The sequence below is a fragment of the Nerophis lumbriciformis genome, linkage group LG37 (genome assembly GCF_033978685.3).
Source record: "Nerophis lumbriciformis linkage group LG37, RoL_Nlum_v2.1, whole genome shotgun sequence".
NCBI classification, from domain to species: Eukaryota; Metazoa; Chordata; class Actinopteri; order Syngnathiformes; family Syngnathidae; genus Nerophis; species Nerophis lumbriciformis.
The window spans coordinates 10,079,275-10,097,218 of record NC_084584.2 but is presented as its reverse complement, the minus strand read 5'-3'; the positions used below and the strand labels follow the sequence as shown (position 1 = coordinate 10,097,218).

Here is a 17,944-nt window from a genome sequence, read left to right as displayed (position 1 = left end):
AGGACCGGAACTCATTGTGGAAGCTGGAGAACTAGACAAAGAACCAAAGAAGGCAAAACAATGCTACACAGAGTGAAATAGAGGATCTTTGTTTGGAGTTGACACTCTTTCAATGCAGCACGAAGTGAAACAAAAATAATGCGCGACGTGACGGTCCGTGGTGTTGTTGTGGCTGTTGAGGACGACACGACTACGAGGTCTCACATGTGGGTCACTGGCGCCGAGGATCCTTCCCAGAATTCATGGCTGCCAGGGATTAGGACTGGAGCCAGTTGGCGGGTGAGGAGACACAGGAGTTAATCCTCCACACTCAGACAAACATGTCAACAAAGACCTCAGCCAGGGGGGTTAGCTTTGTTTATTTGTGTGTCCAAGAATACCGCAAATCATCCAAATGACCACACCTCTCTTATTGGATTATTTTTACTGCCATCTAGTGGCTACTTTTATAACACAAGTAAGAGGTGTACCATGTGATTTTTTAACTTACTTGATAACAAATTCATAAAATCACATGTTGATTCAAAGTTATTGGAACAAAAATAAGGACCAAAACATCACAACTTTGGACATTTTAGTCCCCAAAACTCACTTTTTGAACGAATGGTTTATGTCTCGCACATTTTTTTTTTGGATAAAACGAATGTAGTTTTCCTATAAATATTTCCTGTGAGATGTTTGAGACTGACTTTGGTTTGATCCACTTTATGTGAGCAGTACTGGGGGCGCCACAAGAGGGCGCAAAATGAGCGCTGAGCATAAAAATGTATTCGTATTTTTCCCCCCTAATCCATTGGGCGCCCCTTAGAGAATTATCTACAACTGCCCCTGATGGATCAAGAATGTTAAAATGACCACCCATATTTTGATTTTTTTGGGAGTGAAATTGTTCTATACAGTAGTATTTGATTATAAATATTATGTGTGATTTTTGTAAATAAAATTAAAAAATAAAATATGTATTTTTTATTTTAAATTGAACAAAATTTGAATTTAAATTTTGAATTAAAATTAATTCTATGGTGACTACCAATATTTACATTTTTTTTAAATGGATTGGGGTTGTTTTATACAGTAGTATTTTATTATAAATATTGTGATTTTTGTGAATAAAATTAAATATATATATTTTTTATTTTAAATTAAACATAAAAAAAATCACAATAAAAATTAAAATTTTTGAATTACACATTTTAATTTTAAAATTAAGAATTAAAAATCAAACATTACAAATTCAAAATTCACAATTTAAAATTTAAAATGTAAAAATTTTAATTTAAAATGTTTAATTTAAAATGTTGAGTTTAAAATTTAAAATTTAAAATTTAAAATATTACATTTAAAATTTAAAATATAAATTTAAAAAATTAAACTTTAAATAAAAAATATTACAATTAAAAATTAAATTATTTATTTTAAATTGAACAATTTAAATTTTAATTTTAAATTTTAAATTAAAAATTAATTATATGGTTACTACCAAGATTTAGATTTTTTTGAGGGAATTGGGATTGTTTTATACAGTAGTATTTTATTATAAATATTATATGGGATTTTTGTGAATAAAATTAAAATATATATATTTTTTATTTTAAATTAAACATTTAAAAAAATCACATTAAAAATGTAAATTTTAAATTACACATTTTAATTTTAAAATTAAGAATTAAAAATCAAACATTACAAATTCAAAATTTAAATTTTATAATTTATAATTTTAAATTTTAAATTTTAAATTTTAAATTTTAAATTAATGCTTTGAAATTAAAAATACAATTCAAATTAAGAATAAAAAATTTACTTTTTCATTAAAAATAAAATATGTATTTTTTATTTTAACTTGAACAATTTGAATTTAAATGTAAAATTTAACATTTTTAATTTAAATGAATTCTATGGTTACTACCAAGATTTAGATTATACAGTAGTATTTTATTATAAATATTATGTTTGATTTTTGTAAGTAAAATTAAATATATATATTTTTTATTTTAAATGAAACATTAAAAAAATCTAATTAAAAATAAAAAATAAAAATTACACTTTAATTTTAAAATTAAGAATTAAAAATTAAAAATTAAAAATTAAAAATTAAAAATTAAAAATTAAAAATTAAAAATTAAAAATTTACATTTTAAAATTTAAAATGTAAATTAATGTTTTAAAATTAAAAATACAAAACAAAACAATTAAAAATTAAAACTTATGATAATAAAAACAAAATAATGCTAAAATTACTACCAAGATTTTGATTCTTTCCAGTTAAGTGTGGAGGATCATTGAGAGAAAAAACAGTTTATTTCAAGCCCGGCAGTAATCTGTCCAACAGAAATATTCAAATTTAAATTTAAATTTAAATTTAAATTTAAATTAAGAATAAAAAATAAAAAATTAAACATTAAAAATGTAAAATACAAAAATTAAAATTAATGATAATAAAAATAAAATTATGCTAAGATTACTACCAAGATTTTGATTCTGTCCAGTTAAGTGTGGAGGATCATTGAGAGAAAAACTGTTTATTTCAAGCCTTGCAGTAATCTGTCCAACAGAAATACGGCGAGCCGGGTGTCAATCCGGGTCGTCCAGCAGCGGTAATCTGGCCTCGCCCACAAGGGCCTGGGGCCAAATTGTGTCGTGGGTCGGAAAACCTCCCTGGGGTTGCCTTGGCGACAGGACTCGCATGCTCCCCGGCGTTATCAGTTGGAAACCCGTTGTCCGCGACAAGGCGGGTCAAGTGCAAGCAAGAATTGGCATTTTTCAGTTTTTGAAGAATGTGCGACCACAGAAATGCAAAGAGTCGCTGCAAGACTCACATGACGACACGATACGGCTTCCAACACGCTTTCCCACACAGCTGGTGTGTGTGTACCGTGTTGGTTTCGCCTCTTTTCCAACCCTTGGACCTTTTAGACACGCATGTTGTGACTCTGCATAAAAAACATCCTGATGCAAATCTGGGACACGTTTTTGACCTGGAATCGGTTTTTGGTATCATTTTGTAGTGGTGTCCCGATACCATTTCACCGATAGGTACGAATAGTAGGTCGGGATGAAATTTGAACCGATACCGGTACCAATTCCTGGTGCCTGGGAATCGATAACAAGTCCCAATTTTTGTCACTTTTGTGTGTGTTGAATAGGTTAAGCTCATAAGTTGAATGATGCGAACACGCTTGATACTGGATACTTTCTAATACTTCCTTAAAGACTTTGTATGTGGAAGTAATATGCAACTATAATACTTGTTTATATTGACAAATGTGCTGTTTTATTGTTCAATGATTATTACGTACATCTAGCTTGAGTGCTATTGTGTGCTTAGCTGCTACTAGTAGCATGTTAAACTTTTGTAAATGACTAAAATAGATAAATGGTGTGCTTGTTGGAGGACATTTAGATGCTAACTGGCTGTCCAGCTTTGCACAAGTAAACACGCTGCAGGACTGCTTGTATCAGAGGTTTTACATACAAGATGATATCATCCGATACTTTTTAGGGGGAGTGGGACGTTTTTTTTAATCAACAAAATAAAAATGTTTTTTACGCAAAATTAAAAATTAAATATTGATTAAAAATAACAAAAAAAAATTTAAATAAAAAAAATAACAAAAAAAACGTTTTTTGCATAAAATGCATTTTATTTACAAGACTTTTCCATGACACTTGAGGAATAATTAATACAATTAAATATTTAAAATAAACTTTTAAAATATATATAACTGATTACATTTTTTTTAATCAACAAAAAAAAGTTTTTTACACAAAAATAAAATAAAAAAAATTAATTAAAAATAACTTCTATTTTTTTATTTAAATAAAAAATAAAAAAAATCGGTTTTATGCATAAAATGCGTTTTCCATGACACTTGAGACATAATGCATCAAATACAATATTTAAAATAAACTTTAAAAATATATAAATAAGATTAGAATAAACAATAACAATTTAAAATCATAACAAAATAAAAATGTGTTTTATGCAAAAAATATATAAATATTGATTAAAAATTAACTTATATTTTTTTAAATCATTAAACAAATTTTTTGCATAAAATGCATTTTATTTACAGGCGTTTTCCATGACACATGAGAAATATTGAATAAAATAAAATATTCAAAATGAACTTTTAAAAATGTATATAAATATTGATTACAATTAACAATTTTTTAATCAACAAAAAAAAAATGTTTTGACACAAAATACAAAAATAATATTGATTAAAAATAACTTTTTTAAAATCATAACAAAAAACGTTGGTTTTATGCATAAAATGCATTTTATTTACAGGCGTTTTCCATGACACTTGAGAAATAATGACTAAAATAAAATATTTAAAATAAACTTTAAAAAAAATTATACATACTGATTACAATTAACAATATTTTTTAATCAACAACAAAAAATGTTTTTGACACAAAATAAAAAAACAAATATTGATTAAAAATAACTTCTATTTTTTTTAAATCGGTTTTATGCATAAAATGCATTTAATTTACAGGCGTTTTCCATGACACTTGAGAAATGACTAAACGAAAATATTAAAAATAAACTTAAAAAATATATAAATATTGATTACATTAATATTTTTTTAATCAACAAAATACAAATATTTTTTACGCAAAATAAAAATAAAAAAATAAATATTGATTAAAAATAACTTCTATTTTTTTAAATAATTAAAAAAAGGGTTTTCACATAAAATACATTTTATTTACAGTTTTCCATGACACTTGAGAAATAATGACTGAAATAAAATATTTCAAATAAACTTAAAAAAAATATATATAAATATTGATTAGAATTAATCACATTTTTTTAAAAATCATTACAAAATATAAATGTTTTTTACGCAAAATAAAAAATGTAATATGAAGAAAAACTTCCATTTTTCATTTAAAGAAAATAAATCGGTTTTCGCAAAAAATGCATTTTATTCACAGGCGTTTTTCATGACACGTTGAGAAACAATGACTAAAATTAAATGTTTGAAAGAACAAAGTTGAACATATAAATATATATTTGATTATAACCAGATACAAATCTGTTTCACACACATTTTCATTGAAATCCTATTTTTAAACATTTAATTTCTCAAAGCAGTGAATATTATCTGGAGGAGGAATGTTTGTGCGACTTAAGACTGAGTTAATGTTCCTCAGGAGCGGATGTGATCAAGTTAATGGTTGACTTGGTCAATGAGGAGCTGAACAAACATTTATTTTGGTAACAACAATCCAGAAGGAAAAGGGGCGGAGCCTGCAACGATAAATACAAAAATAGTGCAGGTCTGCTTCTGAACACAAAAACACGTCCTGCATCTTCAACATGAAACGTAGAAAAGTGCAACTTGGACTTGAAAAAAAAAAAGGGGCGTGGTCACAAACGTAAGCGGCGAGCATCATGGGCGAAGGCGGCGTAAGGATGGTGACTGTACGGACCGCCTCCCGGTCTGTGGTACGCCAGGAAGACCGGCTGGACTGGCGTCCTCCAGTTGTCCCTGGTGCTGCCCCCTGCTGGACTTCCTGTGAAGGAGCGCTCCTCGGGGTCCCTCCTCTGGGGCCGCGCGGGGGCGGGGCTGTCCCGCTTCAGGAGGGACTCGATGGAGAACGGGCTGCTGAACTTGACCTCGCAGCGGATCTGGACCGAGTCGCGGGGTCTCTTCCCGGGGGGCTGGGGGACATTCTCTGCGTTCCCCCCACCGGGGGCCAGCTCTGGGAAGAAGTCCAGGAGGTTCTTAAAGTGACGGCGCACCATTTTACTGCTGATCTGACCCAGGTCCAGCTTCCAGAAATTTCTCCTGCTGTCCACAGAGTTGGGGTCCATTGGAATCTGAGGGAGGGACAACAGATGTTGACAAGCTCGGGGGGTTGCCTACAGCCAACATTTCCTCCAACGTACCTAATAGTCATCTACAGCAGCCACACCTTTTCCCATATCAACATCACACAAAGAGTGTCTGCCTACGATGCCGGTCTGATACCAGCAAAAAAACAAGTATCGGTCTAATATCAGCAAAAAAACAAGAATTCGGTCAGATATCAGCAAAGAAACAAGTGTCAGTCTGATATCAGCAAAGAAACAAGTGTCAGTCTAATATCAGCAAAAAAACAAGTATCAGTCTGATATTAGCAAAAAAGCAAGTATCGTCTGATATCAGCAAAAAAACAAGTATCGGTCTGATATCATTAAAAAAAAAGTATCGGTCTGATATCAGCAAAGAAACAAGTGTCGGTCTGATATTAATAAAAAAAACAAGTATCGGTCTGCTATCAGCAAAAAAACAAGTATCGTCTGATATTAGCAAGAAAACAAGTATCGGTCTGATATCAGCAAAAAACAATATCGGTCTGATATTAGCAAAAAAACAAGTATCGGTCTGATATCAGCAGAAAAACAAGAATCGGTCTGATATCAGCAAAAAAGTATCGTCTGATATTAGCAAAAAAAACAAGTATCTGATATTAGCAAAAAAAACAAGTATTGGTCTGATAGTAGCAAAAAAACAAGTATCGGTCGATATCAGCAAAGAAACAAGTGTCGGTCTAATATCAGCAAAAAAACAAGTATCGATCTGATATTAGCAAAAAAACAAGTATTGTCTGATATTGGGGAAAAAAACAAGTATCGGTCTGATATCATAAAAAACAAGTATCTGTTTGATATCAACAAAGAAACAAGTGTCGATCTGATATCAGAAAAAAACAAGTATCGTCTGATATCAGTTAAAAAGTATCGGTCTGATATCAGAAAAAAAGCATCGGTCTGATATTAGCAAAAAACGTATCGGTCTGATATCATTAAAAACACAAGTATCGTCTGACATAATTAAAAAACAAGTATCGGTCAATATCAGCAAAGAAACAAGTGTCGGTCTAATATCAGCAAAAAAAAAAGTATCGGTCAATATCAGCAAAGAAACAAGTGTCGGTCTGATATCAGCAAAATAACAAGTATCGGTCTGATATTAGCAAAAAACAAGTATCGTCTGATATCAGCAAAAAAACAAGTATCGGTCAGATATTATCAAAAAACAAGTATTGGTCGGATATCAGCAAAGAAACAAGTATCGGTCTGATATTAGCAAAAAACAAGTATCGGTCGGATATCAGCAAAGAAACAAGTATTGGCTGATATCGACTTGCGTGTAAAATGTGCGATACGGCAGTCTACAGCCCAGCTAACATCTTAATGTCCTCCAACAAGCACACCATTTCTTCTATTTCTTCCAAGTGGTCTGGAAAAGGGGAAACACGCTGGGCTACGAGGAGCTAGCAGCTACACCACAGCTAAGCACACAGTAGCACAGCAGCTAGACGCACATAATAATGAATCGATTAATATCACAGACCAAAACGGCACATTGGTCAATACAAACAAGTGTCCATTTATACACACAACGTTTTCAGGTATTCAAAGGAATCCGGTAACAAACGTGTCCGCACGAGCTTAACTTAATGAAATATCATGGCTTGTGGGTATCGCAAATGAAAAAAAAAAACCCCCACAAAAATTAGGTTAGTGTTTCGATTTGGGTCTTACGCTGCCGATCATTGATGACTGATACCGCTACCAACACGGATACCATGTCTTAACTGTAACTTTTTTGACACCATCATAAAACTGCTTTCTGTCATGACATACAACTGTCTGATCAAAACAAAGCCAAGAAGTAAACAACAACATCTACTCAACAACATGTATCGATAAAATACCGATACTACCCTTGGTATCGACGCCACCAATTTATGGATGTATTTATAAGCCTGTTATATCGTACTCTCTCGAGACTCTTATTTTGTTAACATCCTGCTGCAGCTGCACTTCGATGCGCTCATTTCTTCTCTTGTTTCAAGCCAACTTAGCGGCTAGCTCACCTATCAGCATGCCTGCATGGGACGTGTTTGCATCGTCCTCCAGTGATAATGATACTTGAATACTAGAAAATGCAGTTTATTTAATTTATTAGCGCTGTCAATGTTTTTCATGCTTATCGTGGTTCTGTTTCACTGTTCACCCTTCAAAATAAAAGCATGACTTGTGCGGTCCTTACCTTGACAAAACAATTGTTGATGGACAAACACACCCTGATGTTGTTGTCCACGGACTTCCTGTCTCCCGGTAGGAGCGGCGCCAGCCTGTCCATCAACTTCCCAGGCGGGAAAGGAGAAAAGGAAGTGAGCACAAAAAGTTTTGTCCTGAAAAAAACTAAAGTTTTGTTCTTTTACCTGTGCAAAGGTGAGCATTTTGTCCGGCGCGGCCTGCAGGATGACGGCGATCCTGGCCAAGTTGGTGGTGCTCCTTTGGAACACGTCGCCCGGGGACTTGTCTCTGGTGGTCTGCATGGTGGACAGTCTGGACCCTCTCAGGTAGGCTGGGCTTTATAAGAGCTGCCGGGACAAAAGGAGGGTTCTTAATGGGCAGCCATTCACACTCAAATGTGTCGTTAGTGCAGCTCATCAGCATGTCTTGGTTTTTTTTTTTTTAAGTACACAACAAAAGCAAACCTGTTCCAAAATGTAGATAAACACACTTTTTTGTAAGGTCCAATACAAGAGTTCCATTGAAAAAATGCCATTTTAAGATGAGAGGCATGTTTGGTAAATATTGTTGTTATGTTGACGAATAAAGCCACTTAAATTTTTGAAACAGCCTTCAGTGTGATGCAGCTGAGAAGAAGAACCACAATATACATTTTTAAATTATTATTTCACTCCTAGTGCCCGTCAAACTAACTAATATTGTCTTTTTAAAAATGGCCATTTTTGAATGGAACATTTGTATAGGATCGACTGCCTTTTTGACATTTTTATGAGGTCCAATACAAGAGTTCCATTGAAAAAATGCCATTTTAAGATGAGAGGCATGTTTGGTAAATATTGTTGTTATGTTGATGAATAAAGCCACCTAAATATTTGAAACAGCCTTCAGTGTGATGCAGCTGAGAAGAAGCACCACAATAAACATTTTTAAAATGTTTATCTCTCTCTTAGTGTCCGTCAAACTAACTAATACCCTCTTTTTAAAAATGGCCATTTTTGAATGGAACATTTGTATAGGATCGACTGCCTTTTTGACATGTTTACAAGGTCCAATACAAGAGTTCCATTGAAAAAATGCCAATTTAAGATGAGCGGTATGTATGGTAAATATTGTTATGTTGATGAATAAAGCCACTTAAATATTTGAAACAGCCTTCAGAGTGATGCAGCTGAGAAGAAGCACCACAATAAACACTTTTAAAATGTTTATCTCTCTCTTAGTGTCCGTCAAACTAACTAATACCCTCTTTCTAAAAATGGCCATTTTTTAATGGAACATTTGTATAGGATCGACTGCCTTTTTGAAATGTTTACAAGGTCCAATACAAGAGTTCCATTGAAAAAAATGCCATTTTAAGATGAGCGGTACGTATGGTAAATATTGTTGTTATGTTGATGAATAAAGCCACCTAAATATTTGAAACTGACTTCAGTGTGATGCAGCTGAGAAGAAGTACAAACAATAAACATTTTTAAATGATTATCTCTCTCCTAGTGTCCGTCAAACTAACTAATACCCTCTTTTTAAAAATGGCCATTTTTGAATGGAACATTTGTATAGGATCAGCTACCTTTTTGACATGTTTACAAGGTCCAATACAAGAGTTCCATTGAAAAAATGCCAATTTAAGATGAGAGGTACGTATGGTAAATATTGTTATGTCGCTGAATAAAGCCACCTAAATATTTGAAACAGCCTTCAGTGTGATGCAGCTGAGAAGAAGCACCACAATAAACATTTTTAAAATGTTTATCTCTCTCTTAGTGTCCGTCAAACTAACTAATACCCTCTTTTTAAAAATGGCCATTTTTGAATGGAACATTTGTATAGGATCGACTGCCTTTTTGACATGTTTACAAGGTCCAATACAAGAGTTCCATTGAAAAAATGCCAATTTAAGATGAGCGGTATGTATGGTAAATATTGTTATGTTGATGAATAAAGCCACTTAAATATTTGAAACAGCCTTCAGAGTGATGCAGCTGAGAAGAAGCACAAATAATAAACATTTTAAAATGATTATCTCACTCCTAGTGCCCGTCAAACAAAGTAATACCCTCTTTTTAAAAATAGCCATTTTTGAATGGAATATTTGTATAGGATCGACTGCCTTTTTGACATTGAACCACATTTGACAACAGTCACCGGCAGAAAATGACTTGACAACAAACACACCGTCAAGCTGATTGCAAAATAACCCCCAGGTGTGCGTTTCCATCTACCTGTCGCAACCTGCCGCTGTTTCTTTGGTGCGGGGACAGGGAGAGCGGACATTCCGATGAGCCGTCTCATCGCGCCGCAAGTGTTTGCACGTCAAAGCCGACGCTCGTCGGCGTTTGCATCCCTGCTGATCCCCGTTCCTTTGTGCGGCGTGCAGGAAAGCGCGTTAAAAACACAACACAGGTCGTACAAAACAAGGCAACGACGGAGCGGAGCTGCAGCTCTCATTTGCATGCAAAGGTGGAGAAACTGGCTTTACTTTTTTCATTTATGCTGTATATTACATCCTCATAATATGCTATTATACAGAATTTTAAACATTAATATACAGTACGTTGTAAGGACTAGCTTTATTATTTGTATTTCAAAATAATGTCATCTGTAATAATAATGTGGGGTTAAATTTGACAGAAAAAATATTTAAAAACATTTAAAAATACAGTTGTTTTTTTTTTAGTACTACTTTCATGGAGTTCATTAAAATAATTATACATGGAATAATAATGCCCAATTAAAAGTGACAGGGAAAAAAAGAATACTACATTTTTTTTTCTTTTTACCTATTTTTGCCGTATGAAATGTTTTTAATCTGTTATTATTACAGTGAAATAACAAAATAATATATATATATATATATATATATATATATATATATATATATATATATATATATATATATATATATATATATTTACTAGTACTTTCATGAAGTTTTAATAATTTTACAAGTAATAACGTTGGATTAAATTAATAGAAAAAGAATATTAAAAATATTTTTAAAATATTAAAAATAATTAAAAACTATTTTGCAATATAAAATGTATATTTAAGGTGTTTGTAGTTAAGTATTTTTTATATATATATATATTTTACGAGTACTTTCGTGGAGTTTAGTAAAATAATTGTTAAGTAATAATAACGTTGAATTAAATATAACAGAAAAAGAATATTAAAAATAATAATACAAATATTGATATGTATTTATACATATTAAATATGTATATTTAAGGTATTTATATTTATATTATATAAAAATTACATTATAATATAAATATATATTTTTTTTTTAAACTAGTATTTTCATGGAGTTCAGTAAAAAAAAAAATTGAAGTAATAATAATGTCGGATTACGTTTCACAGAAAAATAATATTAAAAACAATCCCAAAAAAATATTGCAATATAAAATGTGTATTTAAAGTTTTTTATTCAGTGAACTAAAAAAATGTGAAACAATTTCAAAAAAAATTTTTACAGTCACTTTCATGTAATTCAGTCAAATGAAGTTTAGTAAAATAAGGTTATATGCCATACTAATGTTGGATTAAATTTGACAGGAAAACATTCATATTAAAAATAAAAATAAATTCCCCCTAGTTTTTCCCTTCTGGGGCGGTATAGCTCGGTTGGTAGAGCGGCCGTGCCAGCAACTTGAGGGTTGCAGGTTCGATCCCCGCATCCGCCATCCTAGTTACTGCCGTTGTGTCCTTGGGCAAGACACTTTACCCACCTGCTCCCAGTGCCACCCACACTGGTTTAAATGTAACTTAGATATTGGGTTTCACTATGTAAAGCGCTTTGAGTCACTAGAGAAAAGCGCTATATAAATATAATTCACTTCACTTCACTTTCCTAATAAAATGTGTTTTAAGGTGTTTGTATTTAAGCAAACTAAAAAATAAATTGCCATTATAAATATATTTTATATTTTACTGTTATTATAATTTGAAATGTAATTATGATATATATTGTAAATATAAAAACACATATGTTTTTTTAAGTACTGTACTTCAAAAAATACACATACTTACATGGAATTCAGTAAAATAATTTTACATGTAATAATAATAATGTGGGATTCAATCTGATGAATATATATATATATATATATATATATATATATATATATATATATATATATATATATATATATATATATATGTATATATAAATATATATATGTGTGTGTGTATATATATATATATATATATATATGTGTGTATATATATATATATATATATATATATATATATATATATATATATATATATATATATATATATATATATATATGTATATATTTTTAACACAATTTTACACTTGATAAAGCATGAACAACATAAAATAAAAAATGTTTTAATATTGGTTAAAATGAACAATAAATATATTTTTTTACATTTTTGATTAAAAATTACAATAAATCATAACAAAAAAAATCTGTAGTGCATTCAGGCAAAGTTTTCCATGACACTTGAGAAATAATGAATAAAATAAACTTTTCATAAAAATATATATATTGATTAGAATTAACAATATTTGTATTTTTTAATTGTTTAAAACCTAAATGATAATGGATACAATAAAATATTCAAAATAAAAATACCAATATACTGTATGTATATATATATATATATATATATATATATATTTTTTTTTTTAAAACAATATTAAAAAAGTCACCTAGTTTTGCACTATAAAATATATTTTTAAGGTGTTTATATTTCACTGAAATAAAATAAAATTGCCATTATACATGTTTTTTAATATATTTAGTGTTATTATTCGAGATGTAATTATGATATATATAATAATATAAATATTTTAAAGTAATGCACTTAAAAAACTACTAATACTGTCATGGAGTTCAGTAAAATAAAGTTGAACAATATCATTGCAATTCCTTTACTATGACATCAGAATAAAGGATTAATTTGATGCACTTAATTTGTGATGACTGTAAATATCGTATTGGTAGTTTTTTTTTTTTAATATATATTTGCAGTTTTACATGCAGTGCAATGTAAACAAGCATACTGTGTGTGTATTTACCGTAATCTTCTGTCTGCAGCTCTGATGAGGTGCAAACTGCCGCGATGCTTTCCTCCTTTCTTTCAAAAACGTTTGTTGTCATCGAGCGCCGCAGGTCGTCGTCACATTCCAGCGGCCGTTACCTCCTTTAACGCGGCCTTTGTTCGCGCTAATGGGTTTCTTTCTGCAAAGGGACGAGCCGCTGAGATGAAAACACTATGATGGCGATTGTGCAGCAACGTCCAAACACTATGAAACACATGCCACAAGAAAATGCTACAAGATATAAATGCTCATCTTAGAGTAGTGTAGTTCTGGCGCCCCCTGGTTTTCCGTCAACTTGCAGCATTTCTCTCATGCAGTTGTTTTGTTGGCATTTGCAGCATTTTTATTTTGCATTTGTTTTTTTTAATTTTGCAGATTGTTTCAATTTGTAGCATTTTCCTGTTTCGTTCGTTTTATGGTGTTTTGCTGCACGTTAGAGAAAACTGCAAGATAAAACAATGTTCACTCTGTGTTACATTTACCGCATTATTGAGGAATTAAAGGAGTTATTTAAGTCACGGTGACTTCAACTAATTATATCCGTTTCAGTACTTTTCCCCCCGCATTCTATTTCTTCTATGACACCTAATAAATAATGGACACAACAAATTATTTAAAAAAAAAAAAGAAAAGTTTATTACAATTGACAATGTATATATATTTAAAATAATAACAAAATAAAAATGTGTTCTACGCAAAATAAAAAATCTAATATTAATTCAAATTAACAATATATATTTTTTTAAATCATAACAAAATATGTTTTACGCTATGTTTTAAGTCTTTAATGACCCTTGATGAATAATTAATAAAATTAAAGTATGTAAAATATTTTTTAATATTGGTTATAATTAACACTAAATATTTTTTACATTTTTGAAAACGTTTTTGTTTTTAAAATGACAATACATCAAAACAAAAAACATCTGGAGTGCATTCAGGCGTTTTCCATGACACTTCAAAAATAATGAATAAAATAAACTTTTTATGAATATATAAATATTGATTACAATTAAAATGTTTGGTATTTTTTATTATTATTTAACACCTAAATAATAATGTATATATTAAAATATTTAAAAAAATATATATATATATTGATAAACATTACCTATATATATATATATATATATATATATATATATATATAGGTAATTTTAAAAATAAAAATATTGATTAAAATTACCGATGTATATATATATATATATATATATATATATATATATATATATATATATCGGTAATTTTAATCAATGTTTTTTATTTTAACTATTTTAATATCCATCCATTTTCTACCGCTTATTCCCTCTGGGGTCACGGGGGGCGCTGGAGCCTATCTCAGCTACAATCGGGCGGAAGGCGGGGTACACCCTGGACAAGTCGCCACCTCATCGCAGGGCCAACACAGATAGACAGACATATACATTATTATTTAGGTGTCAAAAAATAAAAAAAATACCCAAAATGTTAATCGTAATCAATATTTATATATTTATAAAAAGTTTATTTTATTCTTTATTTTTGAAGTGTCATGGAAAACGCCTGAATGCACTACAGATTTTTTTTTGTTATGATTTATGGTCATTTTAAAAATAACAATGTTTTCAAAAATTTTACAAATATTTAGTGTTAATTTTAACCAATATTAAAAAATATTTGTAATATTTTAATGTATATATATATTGGTAATTGTAATCAATATTAAATGTTTTATTTTGCGTCAAACACATTTTTATTCTGTTGTGATTTAAAAAAAAAAAAATATATATATATATATATATATATATAATCTTTTTTTAAATCAGAACAAAATAAAAATGTGTTTAACGCAAAAAAAACCATGTAATATTGATTACAATTACCAATATATATATATATATATATATATATATATATATATATATATATATATATATATATATATGTGTGTGTGTGTGTGTGTGTGTGTGTTTTACGCATAAAATGCATTTTATACAAGCCGCACACCTTTAATGACACTTAATAACTAATGAATAAAATAAAATGTTTGAAAATATTTTAATATGGGTTCTAATTAACAATAAATATTTATAAAATGTTTGATTAAAAATGACGAATCTTTTTTAATCATACCAAACAAAAAAAAATCTGTTTTACGCATTTTATTTACAGGAGTTTTCCTCAACGCTTGCGATGTGATCGAGTAGTGAGCTCTCTCCCGCCCTCTGCTGCTGGTAAACGACATTGCACAACATGGAGGCTTTCATCAACAGGTGGGTGAGGCGAACGTCGATGCTTCACAGTTCAGTTTTAACAATGTTAAAAGGCTTTAAGGACTTAATATTACTTTCTTACCAGATGTGATACATCTTCACTGAACTAATTACCGAATTAGACCTTTAAGAAGATCATTAACACCGGATTATCCTCGTAAAACAAGTAGATTTACTCACCTCTACGCATGCGCTCAGGAGTTTCTTTTTTCTGGCAGTGGCGATGTTCAGTTTTAATCGAGTTGAAATGCTTAAGTAACTCAATGTTACTTCTTATAAAACGTGACACATTTTCAGTAAACTCTTACCAAATTAGACCTTTCGATATCTCATTAACACCGGCTTTAATGTCTTCGTTAGGCAAGTAGACCATGTCAACTGTACGCATGCGCTCGAGAGTAATGTCGTCATCGTTCCGCGCCAGCAGATCAACAAATGTAAATAAATATTATTTGGCAGTGTCAATATGTTAATGAAATAATATTTCTAGGCAGAGATAAAATACAATGTATCCCAAAAGTACAAATATGGAAAAAAGTATAATTTATAATACACATGAAATTCTTCCTAAAGTTAAATAAATGCAATTTAAAAGTATTAATAGAATATAGGCTACTTTATCCATACAGCCTTTATCTTTAGTCTGTCTTTATTGGATGCATTTCTTTTAGAGAAGCCGAATTATTAGGCTTTTTAAATTACTTTTGTCAATTATTTCAACTTGTTTTTTCTTTAACAGGTTTTGTTTCTATGTGGATTGTATTTTATTTAGTTTTATATTGAAATGTAAATATCTCAATTGGTTGTTAATTATCAAATTGCATTGAAATGCCTTATTTTGTTAGTTTTTTAGGAGTGTGCGGGATGTGTAACAATGACATTAAGGTATTTAAAAAACAACTATTTATTTATTTCTAACCCTCACAGTGTTGTTAAACTGTAATTGTGTAATTAATACATGAGCATTCCTCAACTTTATCAGTATTTATTGCCATCTTTCCCAACTTCTTTGTCACGTGTTGCTGGCATCAAATTCTAAAGTTAATGATTATTTGCAAAAAAAAAAAAAAAATGTTTATGAGTTTGAACATCAAATATGTTGTCTTTGTAGCATATTCAACTGAATATGGGTTGAAAATGATTTGCAAATCATTGTATTCCGTTTATATTTACATCTAGCACAATTTCCCAACTCATATGGAAACGGGGTTTGTATATACATATGTATGTGTATATGTATATGTATATATATATATATATATATATATATATATATATATATATATATATATATATATATTTATATATATATATATATATACATGTGTGTATACATGTATGTGTATATATATATAAATATATATATGCACGTTAATTTGACTATGTACCATATGTAACAATAAACAAGCACTGTAAATTAACAACAGATTGCTTCAATATGCAGATTTCCTGTTTAAAAGTGACAGGCGATGACGTTTTCTGACCAATAGAGGTCAGACTTGTACAAATATACATCACGATCATTTGAATTCCTTATTTCCCTGAGTGGTCTTCAGCCATCCCTTGGGACCCCCCCCCCCCCCCCACACACACACACATGTTTCACCTATTGCTAATGTGATAAATAAAGGGGTTTAATAAACAAAGGGGATTAATGAGCTATGAATTGATGCTGTGTGTGTTTCAGGCACTTGCATGCATGGCGCTAAAAGCTCTTTAACAAGAGATGACTTGGCCAAGTGTTCCCGTGTGAGGTGACTTCAGGCCTGTAAATCAGCACAATCCTATTTACTATTGTTCCCAGGAGGTTATGAATCATCAACACTTTCAAATTGTTGGGATTTATGGCTCTCTGGTTTGGAGGAGCTGTTCATTTCAAAAAGCCGTTCAAAAGACTGGCTCTTGATTATTTTTAACTGCTTATTTGAGGGAACAATCACGGGATAATATAGCAAATAAACACACACATAATTACAATTAAAATGCATCATTGGATATTAAAAGTAGGAATAAAACCACGATAAAAAGGAGGACATTTTAAAAATGACATGACGGACCCCATTAAATGACGTGGCAGGCCACTTTAAATGATATGGCGGGCAACATTAAATGATATGGCAGGCAACATTAAATGATATGGCATACCACTTCAAATTATGTGGCAGGCCACTTTAATGATGTGGAAGGCAAAATTAATTGACATTGCAGACCCTATTAAATGATGTGGCAGACGACTTTAAATTATATGGCGAACCCCATTAAATGGCGTGGCAGGCCACATTAAATCATATGGCGGACCAAATTAAATGACATGGCAGGCCACTTCAAATGATATGGTGGACCCCTTCAAATTATGTGGCAGTCTACTTTAATGACGTGGAAGGCAACATTAATTGATATGGCAGACCCTATTAAATGATGTGGCAGTCCACTTTAAACGATACGGCGGACCACATTAAATGACGTGGCAGGCCACCTTTAAATGATATGGCGAACCCCATTAAATGATGTGGCAGGGCACATTAAATGATGTGACAGGCCACGTTAATGATATGGCGGACCAAATTAAATGATGTG

The 17,944-nt window shown here is 30.7% G+C and overlaps 1 protein-coding gene across 3 annotated transcripts; it reads right to left on the bottom strand.

The window, feature by feature from the left end:
• Positions 1-4,916: 4,916 nt before the first annotated feature.
• LOC133577371 (forkhead box protein H1) lies at positions 4,917-15,748 on the bottom strand. 3 transcript variants are annotated; one of them, XM_061931124.1, is made up of 6 exons: positions 15,548-15,748; positions 13,092-13,272; positions 10,267-10,404; positions 8,230-8,391; positions 8,055-8,150; positions 4,917-5,833 (listed from the first exon to the last, which is right to left on the bottom strand). In XM_061931124.1, exons 4-6 carry the CDS (start codon positions 8,344-8,346, stop codon positions 5,381-5,383), a joined length of 666 nt encoding a protein of 221 aa, XP_061787108.1. In that variant the 5' UTR covers positions 8,347-8,391; positions 10,267-10,404; positions 13,092-13,272; positions 15,548-15,748; the 3' UTR covers positions 4,917-5,380. The 3 variants fall into 3 exon arrangements, with proteins under 3 accessions (XP_061787108.1, XP_061787106.1, XP_061787107.1); XM_061931122.1 differs by having other exon boundaries at positions 13,092-13,254; XM_061931123.1 differs by lacking the exon at positions 10,267-10,404 and having other exon boundaries at positions 13,092-13,254.
• Positions 15,749-17,944: the final 2,196 nt, after the last annotated feature.